The following is a 22,094-nucleotide window of genomic DNA, read 5'->3' as shown; positions in this document are numbered from 1 at the left end:
AAATTTTGAGAATATCGATAACGTACAGACAGATTATTAAACTTGTAAGACGCAATGTTCTTGCGACTTATTCATGACGATAGTTTATTAGTTTTATGAATAATAAGTAATGAATGATTGATGAAGGGTGTTTTAATTCATACTTTTATGAAGCTTAGAAAATATAACGCGTATTCCGCAAGCTGCTTGAGGGACATTTAAGTACTATAAAAGAAGTTTCATCATAATAAATTTATATGGTTGAATTAAATTTTTTGAATTTGGAATCTCATCCTCAATGAAATATTTTGATTGGTTGAGACTGAAGGTAAGCTGAGTAGAAAATGTATAGTTCATTTACTGCGATTATAAGTTTGTTTAAATTTTGAGTAATGGTACAATATAGGTGGATATTGTAACTTTTCGGATGACTAACACCTCTGTCTGCCCCGTGACCACGAAGGCTGTAACGTCTTCGAAACGTCGGGAGACAATGATAATATCAAACACTACGATAAAATCTGTAAAAACAATTTTATTTACATTTTTTCTAAGACCCCATCTAGTCGGTAGGTCGCAGTAGGAATATGTATCAATTATTTCCTTGATACTGATTATAGGCGAAGACACTGGGACCTGATAAAAAAATGCGCTGTCTGGATATTGAAATAGGGACTACGTTAAAAGGAAGCGATGCTATCCCACTTACAAACAATTGTGGAATGATAGATTGTCTATTTAGATTTGTATTTATTTTATTCAAGAACGTTTATTTGTTTTGTTGAACATTGAGACGAGCTTATCACCTGTTCATGCAAGCTCGGCTAAACAACACCTTAACTTTTGAAATATAAAGTCAAGCAAACCCTTGAACTATAATATAAGGTTTAACTTAGAAAAATATCATAATGCTAAATAATGAACACTAATTCCTTTAAAGCCGAACACAAAGTTGAATGTTACAGCTTGGTGACAAATGACAATCTTATGCATACCGTCTACCATCTATATTTAACGAAACATCATATAAACGCATATTCCTCAGTTTCCATTTTAGGGGTAAAAGCATTAATTTAATATATTGCGCGGGAAGTCTGAACTTCGCAATCCAATACCGCTGACGTCTCTAGAGGTTACTTCTGCATGCAGTAGAAAGTATTGCGTACTGTTGTTCCGCTTTTGATTTAGATAGTGGATGACGTCTGTCTTTCTTTTTGGTAAGAATTGTGTTACAACTCTACTTTACTTTAAAAGTTCGTGGTAGGTTTGTATTCGACTGGATAGCGACCACTGTACGCGAGGTGTAAAGCCATAGCTGTCTGCGAAGTGCGTCGTGTTCCGAGATCAGCGTGTGTATATTTTGTTTCCAACAGGCCGGCATAATTGTGGCAACTGTGTTGTCAGTCGACATTTTATCTTGCCACCACACCACTTATCTGATACAGAAGGGTCACTTTGCCACGCACGTAAAAAACACGTAATGTTTTGAGGAAACATAGTGTAACAGCCAAGTGCTGAATGATCAATATCTTGTGTTCTATCAATGTCAATTATAATTTATAATAATTTATCGACATTTTTAAAAGTTCTTAATAATTAACGTTAATGTCAACATTTTAATTCTAACTGGAATTACGCAAAGAAAGTAGACGAGATCCTTTCAAAAGGTTCGTATTTCAGTTTCATCTGAAAGTATTTTTTGGAGCGTAATATTCGGTGACACATTTAAAATATAATACCAACTGCACTTTGTATGGAAAATGCGATATAATATTTTTTAAAACAAAGAATATCATGAATTTTAAACAGTGGTTTACGCGGGTGTAATACATCTTAACGGATAATTTTAAATTTCAATATGGCGTCTAACAAAGTATTTTGTGAATTTTCCATGAATACGTTAGAGCCACCGGAGCGGGCTTACGTAATAGTATATTTATAAGGTTTTTAGATGGCTTCATAAGAAAATAGTGGGGACATAAACTATGCAGTCGCGGAGGAACTAGTTTGGCTGAAGTGTGACGTGGTAGATGCAATATTTATGACACGGTCTCCTACATTAAACCGAATACCTGCTGCAACTTTGCCACTATCTTACAATTTACTTCATTTTATTTTCACTTCTGATATTTTACATTCATAAAAACGTTAAAATGTTCTGTGCGGTTCATAAATGACAAAAATATTAATTTCAATACGAATTTAAATATGATAATAATATGTTCTCTCTAGAAGCCGGTTCAATCTTCAACTTCTTGAAGCTAATCTTAATTTTTAGCATATAAAAACGTTACTTATGAAAATTACACGGAAAATATTATTTCATTTTAACTAAAAATCTATTATTTTAATCCATAATGTAAAAAAATCACATAAGTTTGGTCTTAAATTTTGCCATGAAAACATAATCAATTCCATACTCAACCCACGTCAATGAACAATAAAATGAAATTTCCTGACACTATTAATTGCCGGAAACCATACAAGTGGTTGTAGGTCTAAACCAATGATTCCCAAAGTGGTCCAGGTTCACCCCTAGGGGTCCACGGGAGACTTGACAGGGATCTATGTTAGCATGATCAAAAAATAGGGGACCACAATTTGTAAGCGAGGGTCCATAAAAATTTATTGGCTTGACTTCACCTATCAATGTAGGCAGATAATATTGATAAGGGTCGTAAGAGGCGTGGTTTCCCCAACTTAACTCTCCAGACGCCCTCCGCTATGGCTGGGCGGTAATTGTAATGCACTTTCTCTGTGAAACAAAAAAAATGGTCCACCGGAACCAGCAAAATTTTGAAAGGGTCTATGAGAAAAAGTTTATTTATTTATTTACCAACGTTTGTATACAACAATACTTTAAACAAAAAAAAACATGCCAATTACAAATCATCATAATGTAACAAAGCAATTATACGTAAATAAAGCATGCATCAAATAATATTTTACTAGCTAATAATTATGTTAATTATAAAAAAAACATAGTAAGAAGACAACAAATCTGATTACAACTATGTAAGCCTGCGATTATGAGACAATATTACTAACAATTATTCGGAAAAAGTTTGGGAACCTCTGGCCTAAACATTGGCAGAAAGGTTAGGTATAGGACGTAGTTAATTCAGTTTCGAACTATGCGCTGTTGCAGATGCTATCACCGTGTACAGGGTGCTTACGAACTTTATCAAACTTTATGTGGATCCTCGCTGTGTACAAATAGCTTTTACTATGAAAATTATTGGAAATGTACACTTTGGGGTGTCGTAAATTACGGGAAAATATTAATAATAAAACCAACTCTGTGTTATATATTGTCTTACTGTTGGGCACGGGCCTCTACTACCGAGGTGGGTCTTAGTCCATCATGCTGACCTAGGGGGGGCTGGTAGACTTCTATCTTCAAATTCTACAGTACTATTTTTAGGTATATAGACTTTCTCACAATGTTTTCCTTCAACCTTTGAGTGAAAGATATATATTTTTTTATTTATAAACAACACGACTTCGAAAAGTCAGAGGTGAGTGCTTTGGGTTTAGTTTGCGGACCTCCGTCTTAGCAGACCATTTCGTTCCCCACTAGACTATCGCCGAAGAAAGATATGAAGCCCAATAATTCCAAATTAATAAAATAAAACTTTTTATCTGTGAGTAATAAGACAAATAGATTAGGTTATTTTTTATCGAACTACCAATATTTTATTCTTTCTGCTAACTCATGTAATGGTTTTCACCACGTGTATTTTCCGAGAATAAAAGTAATTAAACCCGAACGAAATAATAATATCATTATCTTTATTTTAGTGATAACAAATCCTTTAGTTACAATATCGTTGTATTTAAGTCTAACAATACAAAAAGAGCTTTATCGTTTTATCAATGAATCAGTGATTATTCCAATCAGTATTTTTTGGCTATCAGTCTATTTATCGTAAAGAAGAAAATAATCTACTGTTGTTGGGTATTAATGAAACAAAAATACTAAGACAGAGTACTGTTGTAAGTTACAATATTCACAAGATTGTTACCAGGAGAACAGATTTCACAAGTTTTGAATCTGTAATGGAATTGTAATGCGAACCAGTAGTGTTTTTATATATATAAAAAAACAAAAAGTACCAGGGCGGCATATCGCTAGCAGAAGTCTTTTGTTATACATAAGGTGTGACGTACAGCAGGCTTCCCTTGGGAACTGCCACCTGTCAAAGTCGATATAGCGCGAAGTCGTATTCTGCGTATATTTGTTGTTTTAAAAAAAGAAGAATAAATGAGAATACCACAAAATAATAATAATATCAGCCCCGTATTATATACTTGCCCACTGCTGAGCACGGGCCTCCTCTACTACTGAGAGGGATTAGGCCTTAGTCCACCACGCTGGCCTAGTGCGTATTGGTAGACTTCACACACCATCGAAATTCCTATAGAGAACTTCTCAGATGTGCAGGTTTCCTCACGATGTTTTCCTTCACCGTTAAAGCGAACGATAAATTCACAAAGAATACACACTTGATTTTTTTTTAGAAAAGTCAGAGGTGTGTGCCCTTCGGACATTCGTCTTGGCAGTCCGTTCCACACCCAACTAGGCTATCGCCGCTTACCACAAAATAGTGCGGAATTAATTGTTGAATTTAAATATTTAGCGTCTGATTAATAAGCATTTTAAAAGGTCATATAGCAATGATCCATCATACTGTGTTGAGTGGCATTGAACGTCAGAGAACACAATACAGAACATTTTAAAACCATGGCCGATGACAGCGACTACATTAGTAAGGGCCCTGATTTTAGGACCATCATTATTCGACTTGGGGCAGAATTTAACGCAATTTACTCTGCGCCTCGTATCAATGTGAAATTTGTGTGCGCATACATAATTCTGAATTGATTAGTGGGACATATAGAGATACTAATAAGCATAACTTCTTTTGGCACATTATTTTACATCCTATCATAAATAATTAACTTCGCAAATATAAAAATTATAGATACGCAATTTATTTCAAAGTTCCTTTGTCCATAAATTGACGCGCAGTACATTTCTTTTCCCACGAAGGCGTTATAGGCCGGCATACGTGTACCAATAGTAGTTCTTTAATAATTCAACGCCATCGATCAGGTGTCATCTGTTATTATGCCCATTATGTCCGTATGTATTTTTGCGTGACGTCGACTTTATCATAATTCCCTTCCTTTAACTTCAGTTGGGGCATTTGACGTAAGTGGCCGTTTCGGTTTTTCATTTTCGCCGCCATTTTTTTCCCTATTGGACAAATTTTGGCTTAGTGGTTTGCGATATTGATAAATTGCTTTTGGAGCAAGAGTTGAAAGTTCGGTATACTTTATTTCTGACTATTGTTTTGGTTACTTAGGGGGAACTCAGAATAATCTTGAGAGGGTTCATTAGACAATAGCTTTAGGTTCAACCGACATGATACCGGACATTATTGACTGTATTTCTATGATTTCTATTGTTAAGAGAGTAGTCTAGATTTTGTCTAGTCTAGACAGCATAGAGCATGCTTATGATGGTAGAGTTTGAATTTAGTTATGAGAGATACAAGACTATTTCAGCGCATTTTAAATTGCCCTGAACACTACATTCCTCTAAATATGGATATATTATATTTATACGTGTGAAATATTACTCTAACTGGAATAACAAATACAAACATTTCACATTAAATAAACAAATAATACAAATCAACGCAAACAGTTTTTCAGCAGTAACGTAAAATGTAAAATATAATTGGGCAAACCTATAAAATATACCCCATTCAATTAGCGTTTACGATAACTACATTAATTGTTATACTGGTATCGCATGTTTTAGCTATTTGTAAATATTGTGTTATTTACCTCGGTTTGATGTTTTGTTATTGATATTTGTTGTGAAAACTTTATATTTATAGTAATTATGTTATTGTAGAATTTGAAGATGTGTTTAATATCTATAATTTTACATCCTGAGAGGCTACCGGTGATATTTTGTAAACGACTCTACAGCGACTATCTTAGATATTATGAATAACCGCCATTATTGTCATTCCAATGAATTGCGTTCCAGATCCGCTTGTTAGTTGTTTAGTCGTGTCAAAAAAAAAACAGATTAGTTCTATAAATCCTACTAATATTATAAATGCGAAAGTTTGTGAGGATGGATGTATGTTGTCTCCTCTTTCAGGAAAAACTGCTGAGCGGATTTGGATGAAATTTTACACTTATATTGGTTATACATCAGAATAACACATAGGCTACAATTTATAATAATTTTGTATAATTTGGTCATAATATAACGATCCATATCAAGTGAGTCGGAAAAAATTATCCCCGAAAACTCCACGCGGGCGAAGCCGCGAGCAAAAGCTAGTATTATAATAATCATAACAGAGATACATTATACACAACACTACACAAATTGATAATATTAATACCCACAAGGAACAGAGTCTCGGGTGCAAAATAAGATCAAGTCGCGTGACGTCACGAAGCAGGCACACTTGAAATGTGATCATGGGTGACGTCATTAGGTTGCATGCATATTGTAAGCACACACGTGCAAGGAATTGTAAGTAGGCGTGCACGGGTTACATGAACTATTATGAACCTAATTGCTGTGTAATATAGTATATAATACGTAACTTATGTAATATATATACATATACGTGTATTGAATAAGAGAAAAACGTGGTGATAGTTAATGGAAGATAAAAATATTATTTTAACACTATGACGTGGGTAAGACGGTTGAATGAAAATGATTAGTAAATTGTAACTACTACTCCAGTGGCAAACAATTTTCGTAGGTCCATTACAAAATTCCACGTTTAGCATTAATTATGAATCAATGGTCTTACCTCATTTGTACTTATCCTAAAATGTTATTTATTAGTTATGAAACATTAGTGCCATTGTCTAAACGACAGAATTTTCAGTCAAAAAGGAAAACAAAATATTCATATAAATTTGATAATTATCTTTTTTATTAATAAGTGTCCACATAGGTTGATAGGTTAGACAAATAGAAATAAGCTCTGTATTAATATTATTAAGTAAATATTTACAAAAAAACATATGTTCGTAATTTCTGTATACTATGAAATGACGTCACGTATGTATATGAAAGTTTACGAAGGTCATACACAGTATAAATAGGATGCTATTTGCGAATATTAAACATAGTCACTTAATGAGTGCCACATGACATGCCTTTATGTAATATTGTATATCCGCAGATTTTAGTTAATCCGTAGATATTTTTTTATTGTTTTGAATGACGAGACGAGCTTGCCGTTCGCCTGATGGTAAGCGATACGACCGCCCATAAACAGTAGAAACAACATCCAACACCTTGAATTACAAAGTATTTTTCGCTATTTCTCTGCTGCAATGTCTTACAGGATATGTCAAGGAAAAATCTAAATCTAGTTCATATTTATTAAACTCAAATGAATTTACTATCACAAACTTATTATTTTCGCTTAGTGTATTGACGGTGTCTAGAGATTAAATGACAAAGTTTAGTTTGTCAAGTTTGAACTTAAATACTTAGATAAACAACATTCTTTTATGACACCCTCGGTGCGCCGCGCGGTACCAACTCGCACTTGTTTAAGACCGGCTTCCTTGAAGTATACCCCTTACTCAGAATCAAGTCTCGGCCAAAACCGTATAAAAACACATAAAGTGCATTTGTCGTAATTATTAACATATTTCAATCATTTTATCTATTACATCGCGCAATTACACAAAAACACATACCAAACAAAAACCAGGCTTACGATAACAAGCATTATCCACCCTGTACCCTTCCTATCCTGTATTTACATGTGTTATGAACAGATGGACGTGAGTATAAAGTAGCAAAATAGCTAATATTTACGTTTATGCCGAGGACGGACAAAATAGACGAAGTTAGCACACCAGCCGCCTTATTACGTGTTGGGATTTATGTCGCGTTGAAACCGCGTTGTGAGATGTATAGTCAGAAAGTGTACCTTTGAATATCTTAGGGTTTCAAATACGGCGTTTGCGCATCGTCCATCACCAAATTTAACTAACAACAGGAGTTATCTACTGCTGACTTCTTACACCTCCGAAAGGATCACCCCTTATTGATGGAATGTGGAAAATGCGAACCTATATTATCACAAGATTAGTTAATTGTACTTAATTTTTTTTTATTCTAATTATGAGTTAGGAGACAAATTTTCCGCTCGCCTACTAATAAACGATTAACGATAAACGATAACCATTGCCTATAAACAGCAACAATACCATCCAGACCTTGTGCAATATCTAAAGATCGAATTAAGATAATTTAATAGGTTATTAAGTGCAACAACAAAAAAAATGCCAATTATTAAATAAAAGGCATTGATGGTTTCTTGAGGATTGTATTGATTGCCTAAAGAATACTTACATGTCATTATAGCTAGTTTTCGTTATAAAACAGCTTAATAAAAAAAAAACGTACATTAGTTCGACTCCTTGTTTTATATTTCATAATGGAAAAGCAATCAGCTACAAGACAAGTAAATTGCGTATAATATACAATTCACATGTTTTCGACACTGTTGTACACTTTTCTATGTTTACACACATTTTTACGACATTGTGGAATGTTCTCGATCGCTTTAACTCTTACTCGATACGTAATAAGCCCACGGGGATACCGTAAACGCTCGGGACATAAATTTAAAACTGTCATTTCATTATCTGTAGTAGATTGTGCGAGTAATACGAGATTTATGTTGACACATCAAAGCGTGCCCTTTGTTCGTGATGCGGTTACATAAAACATTATGGGGGTGGCTGGCGGCGGATGTCCGACGTTCGGATACACTCAGGTGCGAGTTTTTAGTTTCGGATATTGTGTTTAGCTTATGATTTATAGACGGGTTGTGAATTATGATATTCTAACAATTTTAGGAATTAGAAATTTTACTGCAACTTTTCTTAGTTGTAACAGCGGATGTAGACATCAGACAGGAATAAAATGTAACAAATTATTACTAAAGGATAATTGCATGACCTGAAAATACAAGACCCAGTTCTAGCCCATTTGGTATTGAAACCAAGCAATCAAAAAAATTAAAACGAGTGTTTGGTTGGCTTTGGTTCCGTACTAAAGACCTAAGCTGAAGATAAAGGTTATATTTCAATGGCCCAACTATACATTTCAATAATATTATGTTATAGATTTAAATATGCATATAATGTTTGTCGACGCTTATAGTATATAACTCCACGAATATGCCTTTTCCAAACATTATAAGATAGAAACATAACAAAATTATGCATAGACTAATGGCCATAACTTTCGAATTACTGCCTTTGATAAATTTTTGGCGCCTTCGCTAAAGTGCAATAAAAGCAATAATCATTCTATTCAATTAAATCAATAGAAAAAAATTGCTTTACGATATGTAATTTACCAGGGGCCGTAGCCAAGATATCTTTCTACAATCGTTAACGCTAGCCTTATTGTATCAGAACTATACACCCTATCGATAGGCTTATCGTTAGCATATATCCTTCCTATACGTATTTTTATTTATTGTTAGCGTTAATGCTTGTATAAAGGCATCTTCGCTGCGGCTTCTGACCACAGATTCAGATTTGCCGAGAACGAAGTCGACAAACTCGAATAAACATCTTATTTGAATGTATTCGTTCCTCATAATTCAGTCATATCGAGCCGTTACCGCCAAATTATCGTAAGCGACACTTTTGTCAAAAATACGTTTTTTATCATAAGTAATATTTTAAGCCACCACGGACCTAACCCTGTGGTCGTTTCCCCCCAAAGTAAAGCCGTTATAAAGTTATAGCAAGTGCTAAAATTATCGTGAATATATATATTTTTAAAGCCATAACGTAACCGACAACAAGAATTTTTGTCGTAAGTGCCATGCGATCGATTAGTTGTAGCGCAAGCGACCCTAATTATTCATACCCAAATTATTATAATTATTCGCCAATAGTCTTAATAAACCATTGAAATACGACCGTACAATTAGTGAGAGAAGCTGATATTGATATCACGGTACCGCGCTACTACGGTGTATTTCAATTAAGATAATACTAACCCGCTGTAATTACTTACAAGTGTGCTGTAATGAGGCCGAAAGGGTGGGACGGAGTTTCCACCGAGGATGTTTTATCCTTTAGTTTAAAACTAAATGCTCGCTTTGCATTGAGTTTAAAATATTTCGTGTTAATGGGCAGACTTGTAAAAACTCCCAGAGCTGGATGTAGTTTTTAACGCCTTTTCAGAAGTTAACATTATGGTACTAATATTATAGATGAGAACGTATGTTTATTAGAAGTTAACGCAGAAATCGCTGAACGGATTTGGATGGAATTTGGCAAATTGATAGACCATGGACCATCCATACAATGTGGAAGGATAATATTTAAACCGAAAAAGTAATTAAAACTTTATTCCGGAACGGCTTTTTACGTCTACGGAGCCGCAAACAAAATCCAGTAAAATATACACGTAAAAGTCATAGTGTACACTGTGCTCGGTGAGGTTTCAAATTCGATTCCTGAGTCACACAACACTGTTCCATTTTTTTAAAATGAGTTTCCCGATAAGATTTTCCAGAGGGTTATAAAATATTAAAAATGCTTAAGAAAAGTAACGTTGACCCCGAATTCAAGTTTAAAAGAAATTTGAAAAAAGAACAAGAATATTCTTAGTGACCCGTCTCACCAAAATGTTATTCAATTTATGTATGACTACGAGAGTTTTGACTTTATAATAATCGACTAATACATTCACGAGCATCTACAGAAAGAGCGATCGTGTTCAGAGCCCGAACACAGACAAAATAAACCGACGTCCCTAAAAATATTCATATTTGAACATTTCCTTGCAGACTTTTAATATGTAATATTGTGCTCCAAAAATTCAACCAATACGGAATGTAAATATTGACAAAACCTCGGTGGAACGCTACGATATGAAGTTTAACTACGGGATAGGTATATCAGTAAATGTGAATATATCTACAAACTCTACTGGCCTCAAAGGATGTGCAGCGGTTGCCATGGATACGCAAAATCAACATCGTTTTTTTGCCATACACCCTACCGCCCATACAAACTTCATTATTAAACATTCTTTAAAAAAAAACAGACGCGTACGAAACGGTCTGTTCTATTAAAAGCGAGTTTGTAAATGCAAGGTGAAAATAAAAATATGATCAAATATTCACGACATAAGGTGTTGAATCGCGTGATGTTCAACTATTAAATGATGTACGTACCTCTGACGGTGTGACGCGACGGGCACGCTCGAAGCAGCGCCAGCAAAGAGCAAATGTTGGGCACCAGTGCCGCGAGGGGGTGTTACACATTGGATCAAATGTTTGACGGGAATTACCACAGCATTGGCGGTACTCAAGTTTTATAAAGAAAATGGTATTTTAAAAAGTTTTTTTTACATAAAAATGAAAATAATCAATTGAGTATGCATAAATGTTTACTTATAAATTATTGTCACAATAAGCCGAAAAAGCAGCCACAGGATAATGAATATTTATGATAACAATCAAAATGATAATTGTAATTTATTTATACTGTAAATTATAATCATTGTGCTATAAATATAGATATATTTATTTCTAATATTAAAATATATTTATGTAGTCAATAGCCTCCAGCGTAAAGGTATAATATATATCAATTAATATTTAAAAACTTACTAAAACGTACAACCAGTACTGCACGAAACGTCTTATTCATTTAACTTCATGGCAATTGAAAAGCATAAACCGCAAACAGTTGATCAAACATTGGTCGTAGGGCGAGCGGTTCAGGAGCTTCCTATGAAACGGTCCCTGCATTTCACTCACCCGCGATTGCCGGAGGGTAGCGGTCGCGTCTCTAACCCCCGCGCGAACTTTTCTTCGCGTACCGAATTACGTTCGAAGTTTGAATTGATTACGAACGAGTGTGAACTTTGTACCGGTGTGTGTGGTGAATTTTATTAATAATTAGTTTTCGATGAGAAGCGTTTAGTGTTAAAAGGTAATTATAGTTTGAATTATACGTGATGAATGTTAAGTTAATTGAATTATACGTGATGAATATTAATATTTTAATGTGGGACAATTAATTTCAATATGTAGAAAGGGAAACTTTTATTGCGTATTATACTATTGTATAATTTAAACATATTTTAGGCATAGGATGAATCCGTTAGAAAAATTACATAAACAGTAGTATGTATAATAATTTTCAATTCGATAATACTTTAAGAAATTATATATAATATAATTTCAATTATTTGATGACAATTAAGTTTTAATATTATCTTTATGAATGTACAACAAAACTTTTATAGTAACTATGTAAAAAAAAATATGCACACGTAACAAAATATTAAATAAATTAAAATAACAACAATGTTGCAGAAACGATACAGGCTTCCCTATACCTAAAACTTCAATTCAAAACAGATTAAGTAGAAAACAAAATAAACATCTATAACACTAACTAATACAACAGTCAGTTACGTTTATATATCTTGATGATGGTTTAGCACACGAACCCTATAATTAACACATAGTCTAACTTTATTGTGTCGCAAAAATCTATATACATAAATGAATCCCTATTTCCCTTGGTCACGCCATCACGCGTGAACGGCTGGACCGATGTCACTAATTTTTTTTGTTTTGTTTGTTATTGTCAGAAGAAGGATCTTATGAAAAAAAAATTAAGAAGTTGAGCGGAACGTTATAACATTTAAGAAAAGTTAATTTCAGCGATTGACAGAATGCGCGCTGCAAATTCATAGTTAAGACGGGACAACGTCTGTCGGGCCAGCTAGTTTACAATAAAATATTACCTGTGGAAAAACTTTCACACGGGCGAAGTCGCGAGCTGGAACTAGTTATTGATAAAATTAATTTTCCCTTATCATCGAACTAGTTCTCGGTAAGGGTGTGTCGGAACGCGGCGTATCAATTCACTGAAGCACTGCACCATGATAACTAAAACTTTATGTTTAGAAAAAATCTTATCAGAGCTTTTTACTAATCACTAGGAACCAGATTATATGCAACATTTGCATTAATATATGAATGTGAATATACACAATAAATACATGAAATATACAGGAAAACCGGCAGAATATGCAACATTAAATAAGTTTTAGAAACAAAAAAAAGGAAAATTAAGTTTTAATTTTTTATTTCAAAATCAGCATACAATTAATTAGTAAAGTATGCATTGATATATGAAAATTAGTACGGTAACATTATTTGATATTTTTGTAAACGTAAACAATCAAGTCTTGATTCAAATGTTCAGTAGTAAGATTGTGTCTTCGATCATTCAAAATATTTGTATAAGTGGAAATCTATCGCTTCACATCCACTGAGGTAACTGGGCAGTATTTGTATTAGGTGCTATGTTGGCAGTTATAGTTTCTGGCAAAAACATTGAAAATGTATCGATAACATGCATCATAACTATATTTTAGAGAAGATATGCTGTTAGCGATGGCTTAAATATGCAAATGCATATGCATATGCAATTGCATATAATCCGGTCTCTTCTAAACATTGCCTTACTGTGGAACAGTTAAAGGTAAGAATGATAAAATAAGAGTTACATATATTAAAAGATTAATTAATGCCTGTATTTGTACAAGATAAAGTGAAAAAAAGTAAATCCGTATAATTTTCTTAAATGTTTGACATTTATGATCGGGTTAAAATTTATTTGGCTTTAATCTAATTGAAAAATCAGCCTAAAATTAGAAACAAAAAGGTTGATAGTTCAATTAATTTTATCATTAGCAATGGTCTTATGGATTATGGCCTATCACAGGATGGGAGCAATTCAATTTTCCAAAAAAGAACAAAAATATTTGATGGATATAGTTCTATTATGCTTACTACGTTTAAAAAACACGCGAATAAATAAAATTTGTTTCACTAACACAATCTAAGGCGCTTAAATGTACCAGTAACAAATATATTTTTTAACAAAACACATCTTTATACCCATTACATAAAGTCTACAGTGGTGTCCATCGTTCGTTGAGCGGCTAGCATTAAATATTAGTAGATCTGTGCAAACGGCTAGACAGTGGACGTATATACGAGGGACTAAACATCGTACCGACGTCACTTTAATAATGCACGGATAATTTAAATGGAAAAATTGTTTTAAGGCAGACAAGGTATTCAGTCAGTTTGGTCAGTGGTTGGTTTATTTACTAAATGGAGTTCGTATGGGACAGTCCGACTTGATGGTCAGCCGTAATGTGTATTTTTGCCGCCGCGCATGATTGCACAAGCCCTGTTGATTTTCTTGTTCATTTCTTTTATGACAATATACAGGAACATTTTGATATCGCGTTACTAAATGGAACCACATACTTATATATTTGGAAATAACTCTTTGCAATAAGTTACTTGAGCCATAGATGTAAAATAATAAACTGAGAGTTTTGAACAAAATAAATATTAACAAAAAGTAATTTTATTTTTACGCGCCCTAAAGCCAACTACTATCACTCTAAGACAATTCGTTGCACATCATACTTTCAGTCAGAAATACACCCACGGACACGCCATACTCGCCGAAAACTACAAAATTATCAAAAAATTAGAAAACTAAAACCAGGACTTTTAGTGAAAATATTAGTTATTAATGGATGATTTTTGGCACAATGTCAGCAAAGGTGAAAACGAATATGTGGCTTCATTTAGTAATGCAATGTCAAAATTACCTTGTATAATAATAATATTAGCCCTGTATTATATCCTAATTCCTACTCTAAGTCCTATTCTTGGGCATGGACCTCCTCTAATGCTGAAGAATTCGATTTTTTAAGACATTTTTTAAGAGTGCCACTGCTTGCTTCAGTTTCTAAAAACGCAATGAAAATGCAGTCTTATTTATTTTGATAAAAAGTATTCCCAAATAAAAGAATTATATTTTCCTAATACGATAAGTATATAGTTCAAGCTATCTTGAACATTTTTTAGGTTTAGTGAGATTTTGAAATCTAATTGGCCATTTGCGAAGGTTCAGCGGGATATTAGTTGACTATGGCCGGTCTACAAGTGGGCTGTCTCGATCAGCATAGTGCCTACCACAGATACCAAGAAAACCAGGGCCTTGACTAGCGTTTGTAATGTCCTATGCGAGTTAATTTTTCGAGCGATTGACTAATGAAGTAAATACATAAATCCAACGCCTGAGCTATTCCACTTACCATCAGGCGCAGTGGGGACGCTTTGTAGGGCCGTATAAAATAAAAATACCTTTGTATCAATCAATCAGTCGGCCTGTTGCCGTCCACTGTTGTACGCGGGCTTCCGCAAGTGAGTGCCAACCATTCCGGCTTGAGCAGCTCTATGTTACTACCATGGGATATGTATGGCCTGAAACTGGGTCCCAATGTGGTAATTTTCGCCTTCCTAAAAATTGCTGTTCATCGCCTTAGCTACGGGACTGTATAAAACTAATGTGAAGTGACAGTAAATAAACAACCCTTCAATAAAACTTACTCTTACTGGTGGTAGGTCTCTCATAAATGAGAGTCTGCCTGCGTGGGTACCACCGCAATGTCTAGATAAGCCGTCAACCAGCAGTGTGTAGTTACTGCTGTGTTCCGTTTAGAAGGGCATTGTAGCCAGTGTAACTACTGGACAATCTCATGTCTCAGGATGGCGAGCGCAGAGAAATATCAAAAAATAAATGTAATTCATGGTGTTGGATGGTGTTTCTATTGTTTATGAGCGGTCGTATCGCTTACCATCAGGCGAACGGCCGTCTCGACATTCAAAGCAATAAAAAAAACAATTAACACATACACGTACGTACCATAATATAATTTTTCAAACAATAAATTGGCATGCAGCTCGGAGAAGTGAGAAGTACAATTGTAGTGTCTTCACCGTCCGCGTAATGAAGAGTGAATAGATTGCTGCCTTTATATGTATTTATCGCGTGCTTTGTCTACATTTCTTGGCACTTAAGTATTTAGTCTCACGTTTGTGTCGCGTTAAAACACTTCCACGCCATGAAAGTGGAGAAAATGTTATTTAGAAAAAATACTCGGAATTCACAAATACGTTGCGTTAACACAAGCGTTTTATATTCATTTGGAATTACTTTGTAACCAATAAGCGTTTTTGTTTCTAAAAATAATTATTCAAATTTGTATTTTATTATGTCACGTTTATCTGCCTAAGTGAATAATATTATGCGCTGTAAATGAACGTTGTTGATTATGCCCAGGCGTATTCCAAATTCGTTGAAAGTTTCACAATGAGAAACATCCCGTTTAATTAGTTATTGTTTTCCTGCAAACGCTAAAGTGGCTCCTACAGGACTCTTCATTAGTTAGATCACGCGCCGCCGACAATGAAATACGATGGTTACGTTCTTACAAAATGCTTTTTGAATGTAATTACATTTTGCGGCTTTGTGTCATTTGATACCACTACAGAGGCCTTTTTCTTTTTTCAACGTCAAAAACCATTGTTACAGATGTGCCGAGCTCTCGCATCCCTAAAAGAGCCGCCAAGCTGATAAAATCTGCGAATTCAATAAGCACTGGCTGAAAAGGACATGGTAGAAACCAGCGAATAGGTTTTTGCACAAAAGATAGAAAAAGAAAAATAGAGAGTTTATAAAAAGGACGCACGAGTCGTGCCGCGGCAGTCGCGCAGGCGGCGCCGCGCGGTTCGGTTGTGGCTCGCTGGCGCTGCTGGTGGCTGGTGGCCGGCGTGGGAGTCGCCGGCGCGCAGCGCAGCCCGCTCGGCTGGGCCATGGGCAGCTCACAGCGATTGGCCGCCGTAGCGGCCGTCTCGCACGCGAGACACTACTACAACCACACACAGACTGATACAACACAACCGGAGAACACTCACACAGTCAATATATTTTTCGTCAGGTTGGTTGATGTAAAATTTTGTAGCTGATGGTGCGAGCTTCATTTATAGCGGCGACTGAAATGGGACCACTCCCGCTCCATATGGGATTACTCTGAATACTCGTTGTTTACGTGGTTTATACTTAAACACACTTGACAGGTATTAAAATTTAATTTAAAACTATAAAGCCCGCGTATGAGAGCGGCCAGCGAGCCTCGTCGTAACCATTTTATGATGATAACAAGATGTATTGGCCGTTCGGAATGGGAGCTCGTATATCTACGTGGTTTATGATTCGATGAACTATTTTATTTTATTTTCAGAGAATTAATTTAGAAGGGATTAAACGAAAGGGCAAGCAGGGATAATTTGGCATTACAATAATGTTTTTAGACAGCAGCTGCACCCGGCGACCTTTACAAAATTATATTCTAAGCGCACAAGTTGGCCGGAGTTGTCTGGATTAGGTGGCATTATTGCGTATCCACGGCTCTAATTTACAACGATACTTATTTATAATAAACGATATTTACGTGAAGGTCACTGTAGGTGAACACTTTCATGTATCACAATCTGATATCGTTTTTTAAAATTAATGTATGTTGTATTTAGATCAATTTGATTCGAGCGTGTTTTATTTTCGTCATCTGTATATTACTTTAATGAAAAATGTCAGTTATGTACTAGTAAAACAATATGTCATGAGTGTAGGTCATATTGCCACACTGCTGTTGAACGATTGCCGTCGGTGGATTGTTTTATTAGATTAGTGGCTATGAAAATGTCATAATTTTCAGCTGACAGATTGCCACATTCCAGTATTTGTTCTGTGTTGTAGAAGCAACTTAAATTTAGCAACTAGAGAGAATTTTTTAAAGTATACTAATAATAGTAAGATAAAAAGTGTTTTGGACGGTACGTGGTCGCCCTCGTCTACACCTAAGTACACTGTCAAGAATTATGCGTTCGTTGACTATCATTAAGGACTTATAATTGGGAAATACATGCAAATTTTACAGCAAGCAAATTACAAAAACAGACACTATTAAGAACCTGCTAGTATTTTTAACCGACTTCAAAAAAGGAAGGTTCTCTACACGACTGCATTTTTTTTGAAAACTTAAAAATAGGTGATGAAGAAACGCACCTAAATTCATACCTATACACAAGCTATGCTAATTAATATCTAAAACGGAATTGAATTCAGTTTCTAGTACGTTACAACTAGATATGTCAAAAGTTTCGTACAATTGAGTAGAGAGAAGCGACGCAAGGATTACGTGCATGCCGAGTTAGTTACGATTTCGGCACAAGTTTGGTACGATGAGCTAATATGACACGTGAATGGCCATTTGTTGGATGTGAGGCCACACAATATTGCACGAAACACTACATTTCAAGAAATCTTAGACATGAGATTGCATGTATCAGAAACCTTTTTTGTTGTGATTTTTGCGGCTGTATGAATATATTCCATAGCCTACGCGTTTTTTTAAATATCGAAGAAAGTAGGTACACATTTTTTTACGGTATTTTGACAGTTGATTGAAGAAATATTTTTATTAATTTATCAATAAACTAGCTTCCGCCCGCAGCTTCGCCCGCATGGATTTCGGACTTCAAAAATGGAGCCGGTCGCGAAAGTTCGAGAATGTTCGTTTTATGAAGCTACTCGTTAGGTGATTCGCTAGCCTCTAGGTGCCAAGCAAGCCGCCTGCCTGTGCGTTCGCGACCTTATATATATATATACAAAAATAATCCTTATAGCATGATTCAGTATTCACGCATGATGGCTTATTATTAGCGTATTTCATGTATAACTTTGGTGTTTCTATACCGATTTCTATGATTCTTTTTATGGAATATTTAATAATGTTAACTTTTTTAATTAGGGATGACTGAGAATGTTATAAACGTAAGAGTAGACAAATATAATGAGAAAGCTTCGAACTGCTAAGCTATCGGGAGTTACACGTGTTATTGTGAGTCAACCATAAAAGATAGACATATGCTGTCGTGGGATATTTTTTACATAATTTTAAGGAGAACATTTCCGTCATACATGATTTCTGTGTAGCTTTAACCATTAAGGTTGCACACGCGACGGAAGCTTAATAAATGGAGTAACTTCTCCCGTTTTCCCAACATTTCCCTTCACTGCTGTGCTCCTATTAATTGTAGCGTGATGAAAAGTATACTATAACCAGCACCGGAGTATGACAAATAATTGTACCAAGTTTCGTTAAAATCCGTCGAGTAGTTTTTGTTTCTATAACGGTTATACAGACAGACAGACAGACAAAAAATTTACTAATTGCATTTTTGGCATCAGTATCGATCCCTAATAACCCCCTGATAGTTATTTTGGAAATATATTTCATGTACAGAATTGACTTCTCTACAGATTTATTATAAGTATAGAAGATATAGATTACGAGTCACCTGTGACCGATGAAAAGTTCATCAAAATAATAATACCTATCTATGCGGTGAAATCAAAGTGACAGGACTTATACAACACGACAAATAATTATCAACAAGTTGGAATTTAAAAAAAGAATTATAAGGTATATTCTAATAATTACCCGAATAATCGAGAACAGTTAATTAAATATGAACCCTAAATGATTGATAGTAAATCCAATATTCCGTCGAATTCACGCGCCGCCAGAGACTGCGACTATCCAATTAAACAATCTCATTAATATTATTAGCGCTGCTAACATACCGGCGAATTGCTGTCAACGGTTAAATCAATATCGATTTTGCTAAGGTAAGGACAACTTTGTCCCACGTAATCTACGCAATACGTATGCAATGTATTAAGTGGCATCTACGTAGTAGGTATATATATAAACAATAATCTTCATTTCCTATGGTCACGCCATATCTTTAGAACGACTCAACTGATTCCGTTCCAATTTTTTTTTAGGTTTCTAATACTCTGTAAAAATCGCAAAACTTCAGAAAACTTAACGACTATTTTAAATCGCACGTTTGGCAATTCGCGCGGTTAATGAACGTGAATTTAGCAGAAGGCTGCTAACGTCGGGAGTAAATTATAATATAAAACACCGCGATAAAATCCGCAAAATAGTTTTATCAGTATAACATTCGCGTAAACATAAGATAATTATGATCGAGTAAAGAATCACAATAAAGTTATGAAACTAAATTTAAAGTTTACCTAAAAATGGATATCATTATAACTGAGCAGTCGCGTGTAACAGTTGCTATGTACACATATATACATACATATAAGATCATACCTACATCTTCAACAAGCTATGGTAAAGTTGGTCTGAAGTAGTCACTGTTCAAAATAATTTCCGTCCCATGTAATAGGTAGTAAACCTAGCGCTTTAGTAGGTCAACCAAAATTCTATTCAATTCACATAATATAGAAACCAAATTCTGGTTATATCCTACCGGGGTAGAACACTAAACCTCCTCGACTACACAATTCTAGTCAGTTAATATTATATGGAAACCAAATTCTGGTTATAACCTACCGGGGTAGAATCCAGAACCTCCTTAACACCAACGTAGCTCGAAAGACGCACGATAGTTTCATTTTGTCAATCAATATAATTTTTTTTACTAAACGTGGTACAAATGATATTATTTCCCACAATGGGGACATAGCCGCTGGCTCCGCAGCAGAATAGATTTTAGGAGTACAATATGGATACCAGTCCAATATGGATCTCAGTTCCGTACATGGCCAATTGTTTTAAAAATTCAACATTTGAACATTAAAAAAAAGTAAGCAACTCTTAGTTATAGGTCCGGTAAAAGGGTAAACAGGCCACAGGGGGGGGGGGGTGAAAACTAACTAGGAATATGTTACTTTTTGCTCTGAAAAATGGATGGTAATTTTTTTATTCCGGGCGAGCTTTGACTAGGGGGGAGACGCGAGCATATTCTTATTTATAATATTAGCAGGATTAAACACACACATCACGCTTTTGTTCCTGTAGGTGTACGCAGAAGTGCAAACAGGCCATCTTCTTAGCCTTGTCTATTCAGTCTCATGATGTGATAGCGAGTGATCGTCATATAACGCACTAATTTCAGACTCCGAATTGACATGAGCAGAAAATCCCAATATCACGCTCGACCCAGGATTCGGACCCGGGACCTCAGAGCCGTGTCGAGCACGCAATACAACCACGCCACCGAAGCAGTCCTCTTAATTAGCAGAATTATTTTATTTTGGGAAGATATCTACATGAACGGCTGCGTGCAAGCTATCTCCGATAAACGTTACGGCCATTGAACAAGTTTAGATAGTACTAATGAATCTATCGGATTGATCGCCTAGATTTATCGCGCCCTGTAATCTGCAGCGGTTACAGTCTACCCGCGTTTCGCGTCGGTGTGCGGAGGAAAAATTAAATTAGACGCCTGTAATTATGCAATACATCTTTACCGGAGAAATGCTGCAATTCGGAGCGATAAATTTTTTTCGTTTATTTTTTTTTACCACATTTACCAAAAGTACAATTTTTCTTATGAACTAAAACAAATAACTCTTAGGTTGTAACATACTTATAAAATTAAAATGAGATCATAGGATAGAAACTAAGTATACCTCGGATCGTACACTAGGCACAGCCTGTATCGTAGGCGACCGATTTACATACCGTGTTACATTATATAATAAAATAAAGTGCGAAACATCAATATAAAAGAATAATTTCGGGTAAAGCTTATATAATAGACTTTGTCCCATTATTATATAATATAAAATATGTTATACGCATTTTGCGTACGACAATCCCATAATTTAAAATTACCGTTAATGTGATGAAAATGTTAAATAATTACGTTTATCGACAAATTAATGAATTCTGCGAAGTACCAGAGATCTTACAAATAAACAACGTCATGTTTCCTAGATTCGCACCACACTGTCGGCATAAACATCGATACGTGTTTTATTCCTATTCATCATTAATTGTCTTCATCTAATGAGACGAGGTAAAAATCGCCAAGCTCATTTGAATTTGGTTTTTTTTTTCCCGTGTTTCGCTATCATGTGGGGGATAAGAGTCACTGGGCAGGTGTAGTGTGTGCATATAAGTGGTGACCAGCTAGGAATAGGCCTCTCTATTGGACACGATAGTAGATTCTTAGCCGTGTGAATTTGGGTAGGCGCTAGCACAGCGTGCGAACGAGCTCACAACCACTGAATATTAAGGGCGG

At 35.2% G+C, this 22,094-nt stretch overlaps 2 protein-coding genes across 3 annotated transcripts in view; one reads left to right on the top strand and one right to left on the bottom strand.

Moving 5' to 3' along the window:
* The window catches only part of LOC115454885 (probable beta-hexosaminidase fdl), a 122,122-nt gene that overhangs the window by 13,939 nt on the left and 86,089 nt on the right, over positions 1 to 22,094 (bottom strand). The gene's annotated exons all lie outside the window — the stretch shown is intronic.
* Positions 11,831 to 22,094, top strand: part of LOC115453090 — a 39,718-nt gene continuing 29,454 nt past the window's right edge. The window contains exons 1-2 of the mRNA XM_030181733.2: positions 11,831 to 12,015; positions 16,501 to 16,906. Of these exons, the coding sequence (XP_030037593.1) occupies positions 16,782 to 16,906 (125 nt within the window). The 5' untranslated portion in view covers positions 11,831 to 12,015; positions 16,501 to 16,781. The remainder of the gene's footprint in view (positions 12,016 to 16,500; positions 16,907 to 22,094) is intronic.

This window comes from Manduca sexta, chromosome 16, assembly GCF_014839805.1.
Source record: "Manduca sexta isolate Smith_Timp_Sample1 chromosome 16, JHU_Msex_v1.0, whole genome shotgun sequence".
NCBI lineage: Eukaryota > Metazoa > Arthropoda > Insecta > Lepidoptera > Sphingidae > Manduca > Manduca sexta.
The sequence above is the reverse complement of the archived record's forward strand: the minus strand, read 5'-3'. Positions and strand labels throughout refer to the sequence as shown.